Below are 24,075 nucleotides of genomic sequence, written 5' to 3' on the forward strand. Positions count from 1 at the left end.
GGGGGGGGGGCACTGTGCTACAAGTGGGTTCTATTCCCCGTGAGGTTATTGAATTTGTCAATTAACCTAATCCTTCCAGCCGCGCTATGTCCCTGGGGTCGTCTCAGCTTCTAACAGAAATGACTACCAGGAATCTTTCTGGGAGTAACGGGCGGCTGGCGCGTAAGACTGACAAATTTACCGCCATCTGTGAGCCGATTGTCTAGAAAATGTGGGAGCCTCGACGGCCTGTTACAGAGATAGCTTTATCGTCGCTTTTTGAAAGTGCGTTTATTTTAACCACACTTTTTCATTTTACGTGTTGAAGACGTCGCTTGAAGTTGCAGTTGTCAGCTGTAATGGCGGTTTGCATACCTTGTCCCTCTGTTAAAACCGAACTTTCAGGCAAAGTGGTTTCCATCCACCTGCTTCCTATTCAGGATTCCAGACAGGTGCTAGACTGGTTCTGCTACCTTTTAAGAGGCCCCGAATGCTGTTTTCCACACCTGTCCCAATTCACCGTCCTTACTCTAGCGTATTACAGCATATAACATAGTATGTAGTTGTTACAGCGGCGATAAATAAACGAGACCTCTTTATTCAAATGTCAGTGGCTGTATTGGCAAGTAGGGATATTTGCAACAGTGTACTGGAATACAAGTTCACGGTGGTCCTGTAAACATGGACTGACCTAGTCCCGGAATATATATTGTGGCGTGTAGACCTGTTCCTAGGCAACGACCGCGAAATAAGCAACTATACAACAGCCGTTACTAGGCAGAGGGCCGTAAACAGCAACAGAGAAACGGCGTTTTCTGTGCGGTCCGTGCCGAGATGTCATACGGAGGACAAGTTAGGAGTTGCGGTTAGATAACAGCTGGGCTTCAGTGGTTGTGAGCTGTTGCTGAGGCCGGGGACAGTTGGGGAACCCAGTGCCTTGGAATATAAGCGGGCCGCACCGTTCCTGCGGGATATAGATACGGAGACATGGCTCTCCAGGTTGGGGGGGGGGGGTCTCGAATCTGAGACTGTAAAATGTAATAATGAGTCCCGAGGGACTCGGACCGGGGAATGACTGCGCTGGCGAGGATCAGTAACAGCTGTAAACGACATACCCTTTCTGTTGTCAGAGAGGATGTTACATAAGGGATCAGTTGAAAAAGAAAGTTGCTGGTCGTGAGTCTCAAGGGGCTTGGCACCAAGAGCTGATTGGCGGTAAACGGCCAGTCTAAAGTAACTCTGACTCTGAGAACGAACAGGAGAGGATCTGGAAGGAAGCCATTATAAACTAATGTTATGTCCTTGTGTTTAGAGTCCAGGATACTAGCAATACTGGACAGAGTTTGCCATGTTGGTTGTTCTTCATGTAAATCGAATTTGAAAGTTAGAAATTNCCAAATCTTAACAATTTCATATGCACCCAGAAGCATGACGCACCAACAGTGATATGAGCTTCTGGGATAATTCATAAAGAAGCGATCACAATGAGGAGCTCCATAACTTGTACGCTTCGCCAAGTATAATCACAATGATCAAGTCAAGGGTGACGAAATTGGCAGGGCATGTAGCACGAGTGGGTAAAAGATGAATGCATATAGGATATTGGTGGGAAAGCCAGAAGGAAAAAGAGACCACTAGGAAGAGCAAGACATAGGTGGGTGGATAATATTAAAATGAATCATAAAGAAATATAATGAGGTGGTATGGACTGGATTGATCTGGCTCAGGATAGGGACCAGTGGAGGGCTCTTGTAAACACTGTAATGAACCTTCGGGTTCCGTAAAATGTTGGAAATTTCTTGAGTAGCTGCGCTAGTGTCGGCTTCTCAAGAAGGGCTCAGCTCCATGAAGTTAGATAGTTAACAAGATTAGTTTTTCTCTCAAAGTAACTGTGCAAACCGTAAAAATTGCTCGTGTGAATATTATTATTATTATTATTATTATTATCATTATTGCTAGTGGGGTGGGACTAAGTCCCTTGTACTGCGGCCACTTCTGGCCTGTTGTACCAGCCCCAGATAATAGGTGAGGGTGATTGTGGAACAATTGGTGGAATGAAGATTGGCAGGGGAAACCGAAGTACTCGGAGAAATCCTGCCACAGCACCACTTTGTCCACCACAAATCTCACTTGACCAGACCGGGATCGAACCCAGGCCAGCGACTAACCGCTTGAGCTATGGCGCGGCCCCTCATGTAAATATAGAGTGAAGAAATATCACCACCGAAAATGGCTTATGGCGTGCATGGAGGCAAAAGCTTAGACATTTAGACCTCAGCACTGGGGAACAGAGAATGTTGAGCTCAATGCTCCTTACATCTTTATCCCGGAATTTACTTGAATGATAAGATCTGTCAATGTGAGCCTATCTGGACGTGATGTCGAACCCAGGGGAGAGCGACGTAATTCTTCTACAGTTGTTGCCCATCCTAAAACGCAAACACGGGCAATGGCTGAAGGCGATTATGTTCACTTTTCCACCTAACTTCTTCACGAATACATGTGAAATGCTCCACATTCCTTACATGGTTCTCTGTTCCACAGTTAGCCTTAAACTGCTGCCTCCAGTGATCTGCAAAAGGGACCAGAATTCTAGACAATTCTTGAGCGCCTTAAATTTTTGGCTAATTCTGTATTAAATTTGTAAGTCGTGTTTTGATAACGTTGCATTGAAATACTTGTCAGCACGTTCCTCACTGGTCACGTTACGTAAGAAAGGGGTTCGCATTGGCCCCGACTGCTTTCCTTGCAGCACGTCTCTATAACTCTATCCTCATCCCACACTTCGACACCGAAGAAAGAAGCAGCATATTTCTCCGAAACTTTGGTATCCACCTCTGTCGCAATCCAGACGACCACAATATAAAAAATACATGACAGTAAAATCTTGAAAACTTATACGAGTTGTGAAGTCTGAGATACTTACGCCGGGTAGTCTGGTAGTTCCAACGATCTACCAGACTACACGGCGTCATACCTAGGAAGAGAGTGATTTTTATAAAGTTCGGTCTTTTATTTTCGAAGATTTTGAAACTCGTATGAACCGGGATAGCGCAGTCGGTATAGTGACTGGCTACAGGCTGGACGACCGAGGGTTCGGAGTTCGAGTCCCGGTAGGAGTCAAGGATTTTCTCTTCTTCACGTCGTCCAGACCGGCTCTGAGGCCCAGCCAGTGGGTACGGCGGTAAAGAGGCCGGAACGTGAAGCTGACCATTCACCTCCTCAGTCTCTTAATTTCCTCCTGAATCAGGTTTTGATTTGTTATCGTCGTTCCCAAATATCTTGACTGTGCCACATTTTCAGACCATCTGCTTCCTATCTTTATGTCACGATGAACCAGAATGAGTGCTGTAATAAATTCTGACGCCCCATGTATCATCATATATGATTGAGTTCAACAGCAACGCAAATAAATCAATTAGTGACCTATTATTTATTCCTGTTAAGTTATTAGCCGTCTCACGTGCAACTTCTTTTTATTTTAAATGTTATAAGCTCTTCCACATAAGTGATACATGCACACTACACGCCTCGACCAACATTGGTCATCTTCAGATGTCTCTAAAAATTTTGATGGAACTGCTGTGCTTCCATCGGTAATTTCAGTTTTTGGGAGTATACCCTCATCTATGCGCCTGTGTTTCCTATAGTGATGGGTAAGATAAAGTTGTTCCTGTGCTTAACTAATTAAGCACTGCGCCTTGAAGGCGTACAGGGGAGTGGATATATTGATCCACATATTCTTGACCTCGGCAATATTGGAGGTGAGTGGTCGCCTTCACGCCTCGGTCGTTTAACCTTCGGGGAAAGAGCCCTTGATGCCCGTTGGATAGGAGGCTGGGTGGACCCCAGAGCCGGTCTGGACGACATGGAGAAGAGAAAATTCTTGACCCTACCAGGACTCTAATTCCGACGCCTCGGTTGTCGCTATACCGACTGAGCTATCCCGGCTCCTATAGTGATGGCTAGTTTATCTTATTATGTCGTGTGCAGCCCTTACGAAAGTTCAAAAGTTAAAAAAAAAGTTTCATGTGAGACGGCTGGTAACTAACAAGGAATAAACAAGTGACGTGTAACAGGGTGCACCGATAATACTCGCATATTATTTCGTTTCTTTTATTACGAAATTTCGGAGAGTAAATCTGGGGCTGTTTTGTTGTTTAGGGATGATGTTTTGAGGTTGTAGTGTAGCGCGAGACATGGGGGCGGTGCTTCGAACTGCCAGACGGTCTAACGGAATAGAAAGGGTTGCAAAAATGCCCGTAGTCTGAACTGGCATTCACATGGGAGAGGCTGTCTGACGCAGTGTGTGCGGCCTCTACGCGCTAAACGTGAGTACATCCGACATTTTGTATCCTGTAAGTTTTGATATCTTCAAGCAGATTCCGTAAAAATGTAGTGTGTGTTCACTTACATATTTAGTTATGTATTGCCAATGAACTCAAGTGACCTCGAGGTCTCTACTGCGACTGTCACTTGTTTATTCCCTGGCCAAATGCAATCGATATAGCCTTGAAGAGGATGTATTGGAGTGTACAATAGTGGAAGTTCAGGAGACATTTAATATTTTATATTCTTTAAATTTGTTACGAGATCTGCTTCTTCAAGTGATATGTTTCATGTTAGAGAAAACTGTCAAGTTACCCGGATTTTAACCCAGTTACAGCGTAAACACAAATATTCTAATTTCACAATTTTATTCGATGTTTTCTTAGATCAGAAAAATCGTGCTAACATGTCACATGCCTCCTGTAAAGTTCAGTTGTGCTGGTTTTCATTCTGCACAAATCTTTATTAAAAGAACAAAGCAACGAACCCGTCACCCCTGACGAATTAACGGATGGACGAGTGTATACTGATAGCCAATCGTTTTAAACGTGTTTTTCTTCCTCTAACTGTACACTTCTAGCGCATAAATAGTATTTTCCTTAAACGACGATAAAATATATTTATAAGTAGATTCTAATGGGTTCTGACGATGGTGTATAACATTCAGAATTACTGGGGCTTCGGGCTTTGCCCATCGTCCGGTATTCTAAAAACTTGAAAACACAATGTTTCTACGCATTGGTGTTCATGAACCTGAGTTTGTACCTCTCTTTCCATCAGTTTCACGAATATGCAGGCTTTATCACATTTTCCTGTTGTCTCCCTTCGAAGTAGGCTGGTCGCAGGCAATTAAATAGCTGTAGTGAATCTGACAAGGGTTGTCCAGTTCTATGGGACTAAATAGAATACGTCTCCCCCAGCACCTGTGGACGGAAACAGATCCAGTTTCCGAAATGTTATGTTTTCTAGTTTTTAGAATACAAGATGATGGCCAAAATCCGAAAGCCCGGAAATTCTGGGTATATTTACAAGTGCATCAAAACGACTATGGGAATTTTAATACTATCGATAATCAGAAGCCACTTCATGCAACGTCGCATACTTATTCAGTTCACATTCCATCAATTTTAAATCCGGGAGCTGAATTCGAAGATTCCATATCGGACCAAGGCATTCTTTGGCCGCGCCATAGCTCAAGCGGTTAGTCGCTGGCTTCCCACCGCGGCGGCCCGGGGTCGATCCCGGGACTGGTCCATATCGGACCAAGGCATTCTTTGGCCGCGCCATAGCTCAAGCGGTTAGTCGCTGGCTTCCCACCGCGGCGGCCCGGGTTCGATCCCGGGACTGGTCCATATCGGACCAAGGCATTGTTTGGCCGCGCCATAGCTCAAGCGGTTAGTCGCTGGCTTCCCACCGCGGCGGTCCGGGTTCGATCCCGGGTCTGGTCAAGTAGGATTTGTTGTGGACAAAGTGGCGCTGGGGCGGGTTTTCTCCGAGTACTTCGGTTTCCCCTGCCAATCTTCATTCCACCAATTGCTCCACAATCACTCTCACCTATCATCTGGGGCTGGTACAATAGGCCAGAAGTGGCCGCAGTACAAGGGACTTAGTCCCACCCAACTAGCAATAACAAAAAGTATGAGAAATGTCGCAGTCAAGTGAGTAACAGTCTTCTTCATATTCGGGAGTTCACAGGTTCAAAACTCGGTCCGAAGACCTGTTATTCCGACTGATTTATCTCATGGTTTTCCTCAGTTCGTCCAGGCGAATTACGGGACAATGGCTCAAATTAGGCCACCGCCACTTCGTCCAACACCATTTCCAGTTCACCATTGTTTGATCATCCTACGATTTGACAGTATGCAGCCTCATCAACTGACAACATCCGGAAACAAACCATAAACAACTGAATAAATTAAAACGGGTAGCATTCATCTGTTGCAAGGGAAAACATTTTTGTAGTTGTATAATCTCTAGACAGATGGCACGAGGTAGCTTAGTTGATTGAGGCACTATGCTCGGGCTCGATTCCAGATGACGTCATTGGATGTTTTCAATTAACCTAATCCTTCAGCCGCACTATGGTCCTGGTATCGACTCAGCCTCTAACAGAAATGAGTACCACGAATATTCGTGTGGGTTACGGGCGGCTTGTTACTCCTCAGTTCAGAATATTTTGTCTTGTCATCTAAAGCAGTGAAATGTGAAATGTACGTTAATATGTTTCTTTTGCATGGGTTTGAAGCTTTGTATATCTCATTAAGGGTTCCAAACAGCACACTTATGGGGGATGTAGTTATAGTAGTCTGGATACAGCTACACAATGAAGAGCTTCGTAATTTTTATTATTTGTCAGATATAAGTATGAATCAGGCAATTAAAATTGAAGCAGTAGCGTAGTTGGTTGAAGGGCTATGCTACAAGCCGGAAGGTCGCAGGTTCAAAATCCCGATGAGGTAATTGGATTTTTTTCAATTGACCTAATCCTTCCAGCCGCACTATGGCCCTGGCGTCGACTAAGCCTCTAACAGAAATGAGTACCAGGAATTAATTAAATAATTTTCCTGGAGAGTAAAGCGCGGCCGGCGCGTAAGGCTGACAACCTTACCGCCATCTTTGAGCCGATTGTCTAGATCAGGCATGTCCAACTTCAGACAGGTTGTGATCGACCTTTTAGCGTCAAAACTGCCAGTGATATACCCCCCTCCTATCGTCGTACCTCGCTTTAAGCAAAAATATTGGTAAAAATAACACGACACATGGTGTTTGTTGCAAAAAGCAACATACATTGAAAGTACAGACTACTTGAACACGTATTTTCCCTTCAAAATCTGAATATAATCATATTATATTACAAGTGAATTTACATGCTTTTCACGTATAATTTCCTTATAGGCCTATGAGATCGACCAAAAATCGCCCCGCGATCGACGCGTTGGGCATGCCTGGTCTAGATAATATGGGACCCTCAACGTCTCACAACCCTATGGGCCTTCACGGCCTGTTACAGGGATAGCTTTACTTTTACTTACTTCACTATTCAGATATAAGTAGGATCGTAATATCAAGGAGGATAAGATGAGCAAGGCATGTAGCACACATGAAGAGGGCGAGAAATCGATATAAAGTTTTGGTCGGGAAATCTTAAAGAAAGAGAGCACTTGGAAGATATATGTGCAAGCAAGAAGATAATACTGTGGCGTGCCGCCTAAAAGCTGGAATATCTTGAGTCAAAGAAGGCGTCCATTGCTAGACAACGGCTTATTAAAACACGTTTCCGAGACAACGCATACAATGACGTCCACTGCCGGGCAACGGCTCAATAAGCGTTGTTCCCGCAACAACCAATACGCTAGTGATAAAATCAACGTGTTACCTAAAAATGAAAACACGTTCCCCGGCAACTAATAGCCAAGCTACCGATACACTAGCTAACACGGGGAACGAAGCCCTTGACGAAGGCGTCTTCTAGTCCGTCCGACTGTCGAAGGTAAGATCAGAGGAGAGCAGAGCGGAGACCAGATCAGAGGCGAACGGAGCAGAGCTGAGAGCAGAAGAAACCAGCTCAGCTAGGAACCAGAAGACGACGGGACCAGTCAGGTCGCATCGCCGGAAGACGCCATTTCTGAGTGACTGTAATTGCAGTTGCAAACAACTCGTCCAGTAAACAGCTTGGTCTAATCAGGAACCCATTAATTTCTTTTCGCGTTACCAGGATACGGAAGTGTATTAACATACTTCTTAAGGAAGTGCAGTGGGAGGTTGTGGACTCGGATTCACGTGCTCCAGGATATGGATCCTGTGAACACGGTAATAAACTTTCAGGTTGTATAAAGTACGGACAATTCCTCGACTAACTCCATCAGTTGTAGGTTTCAAAGAACATGCTCCATGCAGTTATTACATTAATTTGTTAATTAGGCGACCTTTCGGCGACTATGAATGTCGAAGTTTATCGTAGCTCCACGGATGCAAAACAAAAAAAAAAGTTCATGGTACCATGCCGTATGTTCACTGACCTACGTTGAGTTGAAGGTTAGTGTCTGCCCCAGCTTCCTCTATCGAGAGAGGCGAGTTGTGTATCTCAGTTCCTGTATGCTAGAGGTCTTGGGATCCAGTTGATAATTCATATCAGCACTGACCTTAGCCTAGTTGGTTGTCCTGCTGTATTCATATCAGAATAAATTTCACCCACATCACATGTATATTGTAAAGTGTAGTACCGTTGCTATGCAACAATCGCGAGACGGAACATGCGTTGCTAGGTAACGGCCGGTAAACACGTCAACGATATCCGGGCTATCGCTAGGCAACCGCCCACGACAACAATAGAAGAAATTATTTAATTCCTGGTACTCATTTCTGTTAGATGCTGAGTCGACCCCAGGGCCACAGTGCGGCTGGAAGGATCAGGTCAATTGAAAAAGTCCAGTGACCTCATCGGGACTTGAACCCGCGACCTTCTGGCTTGCAGCATAGTGCCTCAACCAACTACGCCACCGCGTGCCCCCGTATTGTTTATAATCTTCCTATATATTATACAGTCATCTGAGAAAAGTCTAATACTTGACCCAGCATTTCTCCCTATACCATTTGCGTACACGAGGAACAGTGTTGTCCAGGTTACAGTTTTATGCGACGTAACATGGAGAGTGGTGAAGTGACCCGTTAAAGCAGTGTGTTCAGTTTCGAAAACTGTAATTCGCTTCTCGAAATGTAATGGCAAATGCAAATATTGTTGCTCCATTGCGCATGTCTCAGGTGTACTATTCCGATTTTGAATAATAATAACAAATCATTATCATTAATCTTCATTAATCATCTTCAGTCGATCATATTGAGTTATCATGAATGATTATTATTATACACAAGCATCACAACACACAGACAAGCAACATCAACTACCTACAGACAACACACGTCAGCAACACCCCGAAGCAAAAAGATTGGGCCAAGCGGGAAAGAATTCTAGGAATTTTAAGAATTCTTACTTCAAATAATGAAACATAATTTTACAGAAGTAACGACGAACAAATAAGAAAGCTACTGTGGTGTGTGAAAAACTTTTAGTGAACCGATACTCTGGGTAATTTTAACTATTTGTAATTATTTTAATTAACTGGAACGTGGTTATCTTTGACAAAGTGAAGTTTTGTGTGTTGGTGATTTCTTTTTCTACTATAAATGCCTCTGATGATGGCTCCGTGGTGAGCCGAAACATGTAAGGCAGGTGGTGACGAGGTGGAAAACTTAAAAAAGTGTCACATTTGACGGAAGGAACTTGATTGTTGATTGTTAATTATAAAGATGTTTGTCTTCCTCGTATGAAAACGAGTGATTAACTTGGCAGGTGCCTATTTGCTGCGGCCTATTGGAATATAAACAAGGTGTTTCGAACAGAACTCTTCACTCTCCTGTGGCATAAATCTCCAGTCCTGCAGATCTGTTTCTTGTGAAGAACGTATTGCTGAAGTACAGATACACATGTAAGTTTTGAGGTTTTCACGGCGATGACTATGAAGAAAGTTGTCTTCTGGGTTTAGGCACCTTGTATTCTTCGTTTTGGCCGGCGTAGCAGTAGCTACTGCTCTCTGCATTCCAAGCCATTCAACTGCTCTGAAGATGGAGGCGCTACGTTCCTCCGAAACGTCGGCCAAAACGAAGAATACACGGTGCCTAAACCCAGAAGACAACTTTCTTTACAGATACACATATTCGTCTAATACAACCTCGAAGTTTCTCATTTCCGCAATATTTGTAATTTTTGACTGCAAACAATTTTCATTCGTAATATGTAGGTGTGTCTGGCCTATATCCATACCAAATTTCACCCCCCCTAGCAACAGTGGTGCATTAGTTATAGGCATCAGATCAAAAGACAAATGAAAGTTTCACACATAGCGCATGATTGTATTTTGAATTTTCCAAAGAGAAGGAAGCAGAAGAAGAAGAAGCCTTGATTAACGCAGCATATGTGACGCAATAGCTTGAAAACGATCTGATCTTAGTGTATGAAATATTGATGAAAGGGCTGAGTTGGAGAAATTAAGATATTTATGAAAAGTTAGGCATCATCAGTATTAAAATATCCCGAAGTCAATGCTCGTAACGGTTTCTTGCCAATACGTAATAAATATTCCTGTCTGTTCTGATATAAATCAAATGGAAGAACCTCTTTTGAGATTTTCTCTTTAACAGTAGGTTCCAGTTTAATTTACTGTATGTTTGTTTTAGCCCTGAGAAGAAAATATGGCTTCAGAGGCCAATCATTTTCATAGAATCTACTGAGCATGCGTTGTACTCATAAAGAAATGGAAGTTTTAATGAATTTCGGTACTTACATGGTGACGAGACTGCTCTGTTTCCCGTCCCCTCTCGGCTCCTCCCTAGAAATGTAGGGTACAAAGTAGGTGAAGGGTAGCACGTGATCCGGAATCACCTAAGTAATAAAGATAAAGGAGATAGTATTACTTAAAGTAGAGAAATAGTATGCAGCTATTATCTGACAGCATTGCAGTACACATCAGCTACTTTGTTCCCAGTGCTCCTAACGATACTCTATGCACTACAGAAATAATTGTGAGCGAGGTTCGTAATAAGTTCATAGCAGTATTATGCAGTATTATGAATTGGATGGATGAGGCGACAAAAATAATAATTCCCTCCAAATTAATACCAGCGCAATTTTGTAGACAGAAACGATGCCTCATTGATTATTAGTGTTTTTTCTTTGTGTTAAATCAGGCCATGAATAGTGATCTGAAGCCCAAAGTACCCACGGTATCTGGCACGCAGTTCCAAGTCGAAAATAATAGGCATGAAGTCATTCTTGTTCTTGTAATGATAACTTTGTATGTAATAGTTGAGGTTTTCACGGCGGTGACTATGAAGAAAGCAGTCTTCTGGGATGTGGGGCCGTGTAGATATTGTGTTAACCGACGTTTCGGAGGAACGTATCGCGGATTTGTTCTACCCTGAAGATGGAGGCGATACGTTCCTCCGAAACGTCGGTTAACACAATATATACACGGCGTCACATCCTAGAAGACTGCTTTCCGGATACCAGTGGCTTTTTTCCGCAGGGAGAAAGCGGCCGAAGCTTAAAGCTGGTCACTCACTAGCGTCGAGGTCAAGAATGGCGACGCTGTACTTCCACTCGTACATACGTCTTCATGGCATAATGCTTAATTAATTAAGCACAGGGACATCAGCCTTCTTTATTAACCGCTTCCTGTGTTTGGCATCGCCGTCTTTAAAGGGACTGACGGGACAGAGGTCAGGAATCCGGGGACGCAGCCCTGGACCTCTTTGAGTACCGCTGAACGTTTAGTATTGGGCTGCGCCAAGAATACTGACCACAACGATCAGATTCTCGTCTGATCGGTTTTGTTCCTACGCGCAAGTTGCAGTTTACGGCCCATGAACAAGACGCAGTCACTGAAATTGCATCCAGACGTACCAATCTGTGCTTGTCATGCCTTTCTTAAGCTGTGCACTTGTGTAAAATGCTTGAATCGATTAATATTTGGATAAAAAGGTAAAATTACCTCTGTAAGGGGCCTTGGAGGCCCATGGGGTTGTGAGACGTCGAGATTCCCACATTTTCCTAGACAGTCACTCACAGATGGCAGTGAGATCGTCAGACTTATGCGGCGGCCGCACTTTGCGTAGTACAGAACATTCTAGTCAGGGAAATTACAGCAGAGTAGTGTCTTCTAAGAACTGGATTAAAGACCTCACCTGGCCGGAACTTAGGAAGTAAGTTCTAGCACTCAGTGGCCAGTGGAAATCAGACAAAATGTGTATGAGCACCCATTTCTCCCCGACATTTTTGCGAACTAGAATTAAAACGATTTGCACACAGTTTTGATTTTTTCGACCACAAATACAATTTGTATCAAGAATTTGCGGCTTCGTTGTCTGCATTGAACTTGCTGAAGTGGCTCTGAACGTTTAAGGACAGTTTATAATCAACACACATTTTACCTAAATTGCTTCCTACAGAATATTAATTAATGCACAGTAGGTAATACATTTTTAGTACTGTGAACACTTCGGCATGGCAGTGGGGGAGGGGGGTGTGCTGATAATCCGTGCAGCTGCGCGTAAGAGGCCCGGACAGAGCACCTGCCGCAGATGCAGCTGATCTGACGCTGTGTCACTTCCGACAGACATCCGTTTGCACGAATATCCTGCAGCCTTTTCGGTGCACCTGTTTGGCGCCGGGACGCCTAGACGCCGTCCCAGGCAATGAGAAATCCACCCGCCCCCCCCCCTAGATATTAAAACCAGATAATCGTTCTGATAACTTCGTGACGAATAGTAACGCGAATTTTCCAGGTAATGGGGCCGTAATTCTTAAAGCTATTCTGTGTGCTTGTGCTTTTTTGCTTAGCATATTTGGATCTGTCAGTTAATGGCCACGAAAGGACAAAAGAGAACCAGAAATTTTCGTTTCTCTCTCCCCCCTCCATATCTATACAGTGTTCGTCCCGAGTCAACTGTTGCGCAGGCGCTGGTGAGGCCGAAAGCAACATTCCATCATAATTAGGGACCACAGCTAAACACTTAGGATATGATTTCAAAAATTTTAAGATTGATTAATATGTTCACTCCATAAGATCTAAAAGTTTGTGATGATGGTAAATTGTTACAATTAATATGTTGCTGGACATTATCCATCATCTTGTCTGTTCTTAAAAAAACGTCTAGTTTCTATTAAAACACAACGTTTCGGGAACTGGAATCTGTCCCCGTCTTCAGGTGAAACCTACTCAGTTGGGTCCAATAGACAGAGCTAGCCCCTATCTCCGGACCGGAGGTTTTACCTGAAGACGGGGACAGATTCCAGTTCCCGAAACGTTGTGTTTTTAATAGAAACTAGACGGTTTTTTAAGAACAGACAAGATGATGGATAATGTCCAGCAACATATTAATTGTAATGTTCACTCCATATTTGTTGAAATGAACAAGAAGTTCTTGGAAGAACTAATGGTCCCTTTTCTCATCACGATAATTTGAGCATCTGATATGACAAGTAGAAACAAAACGTCTGTATGTGTGCGTAATGAAGTGAATAAAACGATAAAATTTGAGACCCTGAAGTACAGGCATTACTGCTGGAGCGGTTCACAGCTGAGTCGAGAAATTCTCTTAAGGACGAAGATGTTGAAACGGAGGCGTGGAATTCGTTGAGACAACAGTCAGGAGAGACTGTATGCTGCAGGTTTCGGCGCACCGGTAAAGCGATGGACAAGTGTACCAATGTTGGTGGAGAATATGTCGAGAAATAAATGTTTTTCTTTTCTTTTCCAGGTTGGAATATCACGTTTTACATTTTATATGCATCTGTGAACTATTTACTGATCTCCCTCGTATCTTAATTATGCTTTCAAACGGAACCCAGATAACTTGCAGAAACACGATGCACCTGCTGGAAGTCAGTCTACCCACTTATCGGCAGCTCAGTATACTGAAGGACCAATAACCGCTCGCAGGATATTCGATGACGTAACTCATTAACACAGAGAACATGTTTACTGTAGCGATAACACTCATCTGCATCTAGGAGGTAGCCGGGCGGAACCGCAGCCTCTCTACAGACTGTCGTTAAAGAGGTCTTTGTGATTATCTTCTAACTAATACCTTGAAGCATGCAACAACTGCCCCATTCTATATTCTTACATATATTTCCTCATTTGACTCAATGTTCTATTTATTAATTTCGCAGTTGCCGAAAGCAACAATGAAACACACCAACATCACGGATTTTCAACTATACTTACCAGAGTCAAGCCATCTGAAGCGTAAGTCTGAAGTTTACTGTAGTATTGAAGTCGATTGCTAGTCATTGAGGTACTCATTTGTTTCTCCCAACTGGTGTCGCCCTTCCGGAAGTTGTTGGCATGGTACGTGAATGGTCTCCTACAGTAACGAGAAGGATTGTTGCTGTAGTGACAGACCAAGGCCTTGGGGACCTCCAACGTTGTTATCACTCACCAGAGTACATAACTAAGTGGCTTGTGACTAGTCAATATATACTCGTTACTATCGCATCATTTCATTAACGTGTAACACCGTTGCTATGCAGCGCAGTGGCAGGTTTTCTCCGAGTATTTCGCTTTCCCCATCATCTAACATCTGGGGCTGGTACAGTAGGCCAGTAGTGGCCACTGTACCAACTGGACTCAATGTCGCCCCACTAAGAGACCGTCTCTGTGGTCCAGTGGTCAGCGTTCCTAGCTACAGATCCAGAGGTCCGGGTTCGAGTATTTTCTGAGTAGTAGTGGGTTTGGAACGGGGTCCACCCAGCCTCCTGAGGATAATTGAGGAGCTATTTCAAGGAAATAGCCGCTCCGGTCTAGAAATCCGAAATCAACGGCCGTGGGGATTCGTTGCACCGACCACGCGACACCCTCTATCCGCAAAAGTTGGCACTAAACTTCACCGACAAGCGGCGGTCGCTCGGTCGGTATAGTTCGCTTGCGGACTAAAATCACGGAGTTTGTATGTTACAGCTTGTGTTCTTCCTGTCTGGTGTATGACTGGAGTAAATGACAGTGAAACGTACAAAAGGAAATGGAGAAATCGGAAAAGTTTGGCGATAATACACTGTCTGTGACAGCAATAAAATATGGACTTCCGGTGAAGAAATGTGTAATGTTGGGACGCCTGAAAGGCGACGGTCGGATCAGCAGTGAGTCACGGAATGTGTCCCATCCTTGACAATAGTGGAGTAGGAGAAGCAAGGGATTTATAAGCACCCAGTAGGGAGAAGGTCTCCAGGTTTCACGGGGTTAGGGTGGGGTACTGAATTTTTGTTTACATCAAGCTCCTTATATCACTTGATCGCTATTTTTCTTGGTCTCAGAATCAGTTACTTCCCGTGTAGTATACTAAATGGGTGCGAATGTTTCTGACGAAACTGTGGCCTCCATCTTCAGGAAAACAGGTTCCTCCGAAACACTGGGTATCCATCTCCCAAAATGCATGGCGCTACATCCCAAAACACCATAATTTTGAGTTGCGTTTTAAATCTGTAATCTTTAAACAATGTACTCGTGACTTATTCGTAAATATACACTTCTGAATATATTTGGAAAGGAGACAATTCAGTTGGCCGGAAGGCGGAGAATTGTTAACTTGAAGGCTTGTACAATACATGAACAGTAAAGTACGTATGTCTCCCCCGTTACTGTCTGTTCTCGACGCCATTGCGCGGAAATTTCCTGCACCTCTTCCTCAATTACCTGGAAGAGTTGTACAGCTCTGCAGGTCGCGGGCGTGGAGCAGGCGCTGCTGACGTCACTGGCTTCACTGGGGTAGACTCGAAGTCACTGGTCTCTGAATCAGGGAAGATAAATGTCGTTGTGGTACTGTGAACGAATACGATAAGAACTGCGTGTCACAAATATATTCACAGCAAACAAGAAGGATATGAGTTCATGAACACAGATTCTGGGAGGTCATAGTATCGGTCATTCTGAGCGAAATTGTGTGTACATATGTCCTGTACCCTGTACAGACGAGCAACACGCCATGTCCTCACACGAGTTGCACCGACATAGAGCTATGTCACTGTACAGTACACTGTATCCTGTACAGACGAGCAACACGCCATGTCCTCACACCAGTTGCACCAAGATAGAGCTATTTGACTTTACAGTACACTGTACAGACGAGCATGTCCTCACACGAGTTGCAGAGTGCATTGATGTTGACGGTGGAATTTTCGAAAGTGTATTACACTAGGTAACTGCACCAACTTTGTCACTTGAACAGTAAATTAGAAGCAGCACCTAATATCATTTTCCTATCAACAGTTTTGGATCTGTGTACAGTGAAATAGATCTATATCCGAACCCGTTCGGAATAGCACACATTTTTTTGCTTAGTTGGTTGAGGCACTATGCTACAAGCCGGAAGATCGCGGTTTCAAGTCCCGATGATGTCATTGGATTTTTTTCAATTGACGTAACCCTTCCAGCCGCAGTATTGCCCTCGGGTTGACTCAGCCTCTAACAGAAATGAGTACCAGGAATATTCTTGGGGGTAAAGGGCGGCCGGCGCGTAGGGCTGACAACCTTGCCGCCATCTATGAGCCGATTGTCTGGAAAATGTGGGAACCTCAACATCTCACAACCATCTCACGGCCTGTTACAGGGATACCTTTACTTTACTTAGAATGACCGATACTATGACCTCCCAGAATACTGACTTTTCCTCCTGGGGCATCCTGTATAATCAGAAACCAAGGAAGTTTGCTCTAGCGGTCATTCGTCTGCCTTGTATTCGCGAGGTGCTTGGCCGGAGCACAGATTACGCTGACGGCCTGTCACAGTTTCTCAGTCGCTCCAGTCATTCCGAAGGGTGCACCACAAATAAAACATGTTCGCTTCTTCCCGTATCCTTTCCAACATAATGTAATATGCAGACTCTATAAACGCCCGCTGCTAGGCAACAGATTCGTAACAAGCAACAATTGAACAGCAACAGAGGAACGGCGTTTTCTGTGCTGTTCTTGTCGAGAGGTTATAAGCGGGGCAAGTCAAGAGTTTGGCCAGTTTTAAGACATTCGCCAACCGGTAAGGACGTAGGCAGAGGACATTGGTAGGATCCATTACCAGGAAACGGCTAGTGAAAACTGAGAATTAGTATGTGCTGTAATGAACTGCGGAGTGTGTGAATTCGCTATGGCGCTGTAGTTGTAGTTACGATGTGTAACTGTTAAATAAATCCAAACCCCGTCTATAATCACTCATATACGTGACATTATTATTCACTAGTGACCTTGCTATTCGAGTCTATGTAGTCCGAGTTACTGACAGCATCGTTAAATAACCCATAAATGAGAAAAACTAATAAATGAATTTGAGCACTCGACACTGATTAACTGTGCCACTTACAAAGCCCGACGTTTCGTCCCTGGAAGTAGGAACCGAAGTCTCGTACGTTTTGACGAGATGGCCGGGCACGTGGCATGTCCGATTCGCATCTGGGAAGCGTGCACTTCAAATCTCCTCAGGCATCCACTTATCAAGGGTACATTTTCCTCAGTCTCTCCAGACAACTTTCTCGGACTGTGCCATGAAATTGGCCACAGATACATCCGTTATGCTTCTCATCACTTTGTGATTCCACTCCCCATAACGTCAACATCGGTTGCGTAACCGCAGAGCGCATGCGTACTGACCGCTCGACCTTGACCGCACAGACAGGGTCACGGAATAGGTCAAAAAGCTGGTGTCAGGTTTCTTGACGCGGAAACGGCAGTTCAGTGCCACGCATAGGCGCCGCCTGTTTATCCGGTGGGAGGCATAGAATTTCCTTTCAAACTTATTGTACTCGTAGATTTTGAACGGTTGTGACGATGGTACATAACACGCGGGATTACTGGGGTTTTGGACTTCCTCCATCGTCCTGTATTCTGAAGAACACACACACAACGTTGGAAACTGGATCTCTCAATCACTGGACCAGTCCGATGATTGTGGTTAGCTCTTTCTAACGGACCCAACAGAATAGATGCCTCCCACACCCACACATGAGGACGGAAACACATCCAGTTTCCGAAACGTCGTATTGTTCAGTGTTTTTAGGATATGTATGGTAGTTGGTTGAGGCACTATGCTACAAGCCGGAAGGACGCGGGTTCGATTCCCGATGAGGTTATTGAATTCATTCAATTGACCTAATCCTTCCAGCCACACTATGGCCCAGGGGTCGACTTAGCCTCTAACAGAAATGAGTACCAGGAATCTTCCTGGGGGAGGTAAGGAGCGGCCGGCGCGTAAGGCTTACAACCTCACCGCCATCCTCAGTGTTATGGACCAAAAATATATCTCTATCCGAGGTGCCCCAGGAGGAAAGGTCAACATTCTGGGAGGTCACAGTATCGGCCATTTTAAGCGAAAAATTGTGCATGTACACGTGTTCTATTTCGAACGGTTTCCGGTATAGAAACATTTCACTGTACAGTTGCAAAACTGTTCTTAAGAGAGCGATATTACGTACCGTTTCTTATAAGGTGACGTAAAGGTGTCACTGTGCTTAACTGATTAAGCACTAAGCCGTGAAGGCGCTTGATACTGTTTCTAATACCGATACTTATTTTTCAGGTGACAAAGTTGGTACAGTTTACCTAGTAAAACCTATCCCTGTAACAGGCCGTGGAGGCCCATAGGGTTATGAGATGTTGAGGCTCCCACATTTTCTAGACAGTCGGCTCACAGATGGCGGTAAGGTTCTCAGCCTTACGCGCCGGCCGCCATTTGCCCCTAAGAATATTCCTGGTACTCATTTCTGTTAGAGGCTGAGTCAACCCCAGGGCCATAGTGCGGCCGGAAGGTTTAGGTCAACTGAAAAAAAAAATCCGTCATCAGGACTTGAACCCGCAGCCTTCCGGCTTTAGGATAGTGCCTCAACCAACTACGCTACCGCGTGCCCCCATACAGTTTACCTAGTGTAATACATTTTCGAAAATTCCACCGTCAACATCAACGCACTTGCAGCTGCTTTGAGGACATGGCGTGTTGCTCGTCTGTACAGTGAAACAGCTCCATCTCGGAAACCGTTCGGAATAGGACACATGTACATATACACCTTTTTGCTTAGAATTACCGACACTATGACCTCCCAGAATGATGACCTTTCCTCCTGGGACACCCTGTATATATAATCCTTTAGAAGCGTTGACCCTGAAGATGGAGGCAGAATGTACCTCCGAAAAGTCTGCAAAATTGCCCATATCCACGCGGTACAAAGACCCACGCGCAGCGTAAACATTTAAAACCTTTTAAACTCTCAAATTTGAAAATGAAGATGCATTTCCGTGCCATTAAAAACATGAACTTACCCAAAACTTCTGCGGCTTGTTTGGCTGGCGTCGGATGACACTAAAGGGTGTGATTCACTGCCCGAATCATAGTCGGACTGGTTATAGGACTTCCATCCCTGCGACTTGGGGTCGACTTTGTCGTACATCTTTGATATTTGTATGGAGAACAGAATGCTTAGCGCACACCAGTTGGGATGTTTAATAAGAGATACTGGTCGAGATTACAAAAAATTGATCTAGAGGGAATTTCCGGTGAACCCCCGGCAGAAACTCGAGTCACTGTACTGCAACGAATGTTTCATATTGCGTTCTGCACAGCAGTGCTGCCCGACGGACTAAGAGCTCGTTATTAAGACTGAACTGTGACGTTACCATTGAAATCCCAAGACGTGGCTTATCATTGATGTTACGTTTGAGATTATCCTTCAACAAACAGACTCTGTTCTTCGTGGCAACAAGCCAATTCAAATTAACCCTATGTAAGCCCCATCACGTTGTTCGAACGCTACTTGGGATTACTGTGCTTCTGGACTTTACCATCCGGTATTCTGCAGAATGGCAGTATGTTCTTATCTCCACCTCCCCATGGCTCATTTAGACGATATATGTATTCTTCGGTATATTTAGTGAGAGAACAGTAGAAAATGTGAAAACAAAGTCCCGTGGCAGATGAAGTGGCGTCACAATGATATAACTGCAGCATAAACCATTTAATTATCTCTACACTTCTTGTGACGTTGAGAGAATTATTAAATTTACCACTTCCTCCGCGTGTGACGCATAGAAAGGAAAGAAAATAATATTATAGCTTGTAGAGCCGTTGCTATGCAACGAACGCGAGATGGGCGGATATACCAGGGCTTTTTCCCGGCAACGGCTCGTTAAACACGTTACCGTTGCTAGGCAGCAGATTCTTAATAATGCAACAGTTGGACAAAAACAATGGAAGAGCTTTGTTTTGTAAGTTGCCCGTGCCGAGAGATTATAAGCGAGACGAGGTTTAGAGCTTAGTTGAGAGTCAGTTCTGTACGGGAGTGTGTGAAGAGCGGACTTGAGCCGGAGGCAGAGGAATAACATGTATAGGAGCCGTTACTAGGAAAGGTATAGTAACAGACTGAGAACATTAGACTGTGTGCTCTACTGAACTACCAGCGATAGCGGTAACGTTATAGTTATTTGTAGTTACGGCCTGTAAGTGGTCGATAAATCTATTCACCGATCGAAACCCCGTCTATAGTCACACACGTGAAAATATCCATTAAATATTACTATCGTCCTGGGGTCGACTCAGCCTCTGTCAAAAATGAGTACCAAGAATCTTCCTGGGGGTAAGGGCTGCCGGCGCGTATGGCTGACAACCTCGCCGCCATCTATGATCCGATTGTCTAGAAAATGTGGGAGCCTCGACGTCTCACAACCCTATGGGCCTCCACAGTTTTACCTTTTTAAAATATTACTCGGAGACTGTAGGTAAAGATCGCTTTGGCAGTTTCAGGGCTCTAAACCTGAGGCTTCGATTTCTTCGTAGATCAACCATTGATGTCGGCTGCAGAGATTGTGTATAGTGTGCGAAAGAGTGCAACCGAGAGGGTCTGCATTCCCGGAAGCCTACTCCAAGATACAAGGGGAAGGTAGGAACTGTCTCTTCAGGATAGGCAGTCCCGGTGAACATTCTAACCGAGAAGAACTGTGTCTGGAATAGCGTAATGTCCATGATGGAGTTCAGCGTCTGACTTCCTTGTCGCCGAGGAATTCATTTTTACTAATTTTTTATACATATTTCCTTCAAAGGCGATACAAGGCGTCGAGATAAATAATGTTTGTTTCTTTAAATATGCTCCGCATGTCTATGGATGCCAGAATAATACTCCGAAACAGGTCACGGCTACTTCTAACAAGATTTCTTCCAACTCTACGTATTTTTCATCATAGATATATCCGGAGTGTAATAACATGCATGTCGGTGGTCTTGACACGAAAATGTTTAGTGCTGTAATTGTGTTTACGCAGCTAATGGGCTAGCTGGAGAACAGAACAGACTTGGAAAATCGAAGACGAAATTTGGCGACAGATATAAAAAATCGTTGACGTCTACAGTGTTGATAATGTTAATGATGAAATTGTGACACGCGTATTGCCTTCCATTAGTTTTAAGTGTTTCTTACTAAAGGAAAATTAAGTGCCTTAAACCTTGATATACTCGTTTTCTTACTTTTTCTACGTACACTGGTAATTCAGTGTTTGCAGGTCCGAGGGTAGTTCCAGATTTCCTTTGGTCTTTGAACTCTGTCTTCACAGGTCCGTGTTTCTTGTGGGTCACTTTACAAACATGCAAAAATATATAGATTATACAGCGTTCAGTAGGATGATGGTCTTGGCCTAAATGGAGGCACTATACCGAGAGTTGAACCTTCAGAATACGGGTCTATAATATTATGGAAACCGGCTCGATTGTAAGTCTATGTATTTAAACTATCCCTGTAACAGGCCGTGGAGGCCCATAGGGTTGTGAGACGTTGAGGCTCCCACATTATCTAGACAATCGGCTCAGAGATGGCGGTGAGGTTGTCAGCCTTAAGTGCCGGCCGCCCTTTACCCCCAGGAATATTCCTGCTACTCATTTCTGTTAGAGGCTGCGTCGACCCCAGGTCCATAGTGCGGCTGGAAGGAATAGGTCAATTGAAGAAATGCAATGACCTCATCGGGAATTGAACCCACCACATTCCGGCTTGTAGCATAGTGCCTCAACTATGAATAGATGGTCACTGGAAGAAGAAAAAAATTGGTTAGCACATTCATGTGCATGACATAGAAAGACAATGTAACAGAGGCAATGCTCATGGGTTTCATTTTGCGATAATGTGAAATGTGATGAAGTGTGCACCATTGTAGTCAATCATATCTCAGCTGAGGACTGAAAAAGCCAAGCTGAAATTTACATTATATTTGGGGAAAACCTAACAAATGTTATGTACATGAAAGTTGTATTTTTTTTTCAGGAGTAATGTGATCAAGTATTTTAATGTTTGTGTTGTATTGAGTATTAAGGTAATTATGAATGTCTTTAGGCCGCACCATAGCTCAAGCGGTTAGTAGCTGGCTTCCCGCTGCGGCGGCCCGAGTTCGATCCTGGGTCTGGTTAAGTGGACAAAGTGGCGCTGGGGCAGGTTTTCTCTGAGTACTTCGGTTCCCCCTGCCAATCTTCATTCCACCAATTGCTCCACAATCACCCTCACCTATCATCTGGGGCTGGTATAATAGGCCAGAAGTGGCCGCAGTACAAGGGACTTAGTCCCACCCCACTACCAATAAAAAAAATGAATGTCTTTATGTCCATCAGCACAACAAATCACTCATATAATATATAATGATATAATACTAGTTATTTATTATTACAGTACCGTGACTTGTTTCAGTCCGTTAGATTACCTTCAGGTAATCACAATATGTGGATATTGGTTAACATTATATACAATGAAAGTAAAATTTGAGAAACAAAAATGATCTTTTATGCTGCAATTTCTATATGCACTTGTGTACACATTGCTGATACAGAAATTTCAACATAAAAGCGACCTTATTTTTTAGAATTATCTTATTCTACGTAATATTAACGTCCAATGACATGTTCATAACAGTGCTGTAAAACTGAATACAATTCCTAATTAATTTTAATAGCATTAACTTTTTTTTTAATTTTTATTTGTAAACTGTTACCACCCGAAAGCATAATGTATTATTATGTCGCTATATACTATAATACAACTAATTTGTTGTGTTAACGGGTATAATGACAATTGTAACTGATCAAGTATACTTGTTTAACGTTAAAGTCAAATTATGACACGTGCATAGCTATACAATAACATTAATTTCTTCCCTTTATACTAATATGCACGTTGCCTGCAGTATGTACGAATAAAAATTCCGGTCTGCAAATCGTGATTCTGCGCTAGAAGTGTGATCAATTCTGCTATATCTCGCAAGTACGAACATTGCTCTGAACGTTCGCTTACTTAGGAAAAATTCGTGCATGAGTAGTAAACACGTCCTATGATAGGCACACTGTAGTTATCTTCAGTATTTTTAATAGTACACATTTCTGTAGGGAAAATGGTTAGGGATATTTTATGTGTAGAACTTTACATCGTTGGCCACCATGGTATGGTGTTTCTTTTTTTTTTTTTATCGAAGTTCGTCCTTGGGAATTATGGGTAGATCACAGTCTGAAATCGGCGTAGGTGAATGAGGAGCGTTACGTAGGTTTGGTTGTGTTTCTTATGTAAATTCTTGCTCCAGCATTTGTACACTATCAAAACATTCCTTTCTTTTTGTGTGTGCAAACAATTTTACTTTGTATCAGTGGTGATTTAGTTAGATTTTACGCTCTAATGGAATTCAGATCGTCAACAGTACACACTAAGCCTTTCGATGATCAAAAGCCGGGTACCAGCGGGCTGAGGAAGAAAGTCAAAGTTTTTCAGCAGAAGAATTACACAGAAAATTTTGTTCAAGCTATATTGAATTCACTAGGTGATGAGTTAAAAGGTTCGGTGCTTGTCCTAGGAGGCGATGGCAGATATTATGTCAAGGATGCAGCAAAATTGATCGTCAAAATGTGTGCCGCCAATGGGGTTTGTATTGTGTGCTTAAAAGTCGTAGAATATAAATTTTATTGAAGCACTGGTTAAGCTGTTGGCAGTTTTCTCAACATACGCGTGTTTCAGATATGAAGCTGTGCATATATGGAATCTAGGGCGAATACTAATGGTACGCCCTGTTAAACTATTATGTATCTTAACGTTGTTGAAAAGTTCAAGTTAGATTGGATACTTTTGCCGTCGATATAGGCTGTTATTATCATACAGAATAGCAGAAGATTTTCTTTTCAAAATTGTGAGACAATACCCGTGTGCATTTTTCATACACAG

The 24,075-nt window shown here is 43.5% G+C and overlaps 2 protein-coding genes and 1 long non-coding RNA gene across 4 annotated transcripts in view; 2 read left to right on the top strand and 1 right to left on the bottom strand.

The window, feature by feature from the left end:
• Positions 1-19,504, bottom strand: part of LOC111871093 (sodium-coupled neutral amino acid transporter 9 homolog) — a 36,996-nt gene extending 17,492 nt beyond the window's left edge. Inside the window, exons 1-4 of one of the 2 annotated variants that reach the window (XM_023863884.2) lie at positions 19,163-19,504; positions 15,558-15,683; positions 14,094-14,232; positions 10,650-10,747 (exon numbers count right to left, since the gene is read on the bottom strand). In XM_023863884.2, the coding sequence (XP_023719652.1) occupies positions 10,650-10,747; positions 14,094-14,232; positions 15,558-15,683; positions 19,163-19,290 (491 nt within the window). In that variant the 5' untranslated portion in view covers positions 19,291-19,504. The remainder of the gene's footprint in view (positions 1-10,649; positions 10,748-14,093; positions 14,233-15,557; positions 15,684-19,162) is intronic. The other variant, XM_023863885.2, reaches the window with a different exon arrangement.
• LOC111871097 lies at positions 4,136-14,116 on the top strand. Its single transcript, XR_002843980.2, has 2 exons — positions 4,136-4,310; positions 14,039-14,116. It is a non-coding gene; the product is annotated as an uncharacterized LOC111871097 (long non-coding RNA).
• Positions 19,505-23,373: 3,869 nt separating the features above from the next.
• The window catches only part of LOC111871094 (phosphoglucomutase), a 30,647-nt gene continuing 29,945 nt past the window's right edge, over positions 23,374-24,075 (top strand). The window contains exon 1 of the mRNA XM_023863886.2: positions 23,374-23,778. Within this exon, the coding sequence (XP_023719654.1) occupies positions 23,536-23,778 (243 nt within the window). The 5' untranslated portion in view covers positions 23,374-23,535. The remainder of the gene's footprint in view (positions 23,779-24,075) is intronic.

The sequence above is a fragment of the Cryptotermes secundus genome, unplaced genomic scaffold, assembly GCF_002891405.2.
Source record: "Cryptotermes secundus unplaced genomic scaffold, Csec_1.0 scaffold250, whole genome shotgun sequence".
In the NCBI taxonomy this organism is placed as follows: domain Eukaryota; kingdom Metazoa; phylum Arthropoda; class Insecta; order Blattodea; family Kalotermitidae; genus Cryptotermes; species Cryptotermes secundus.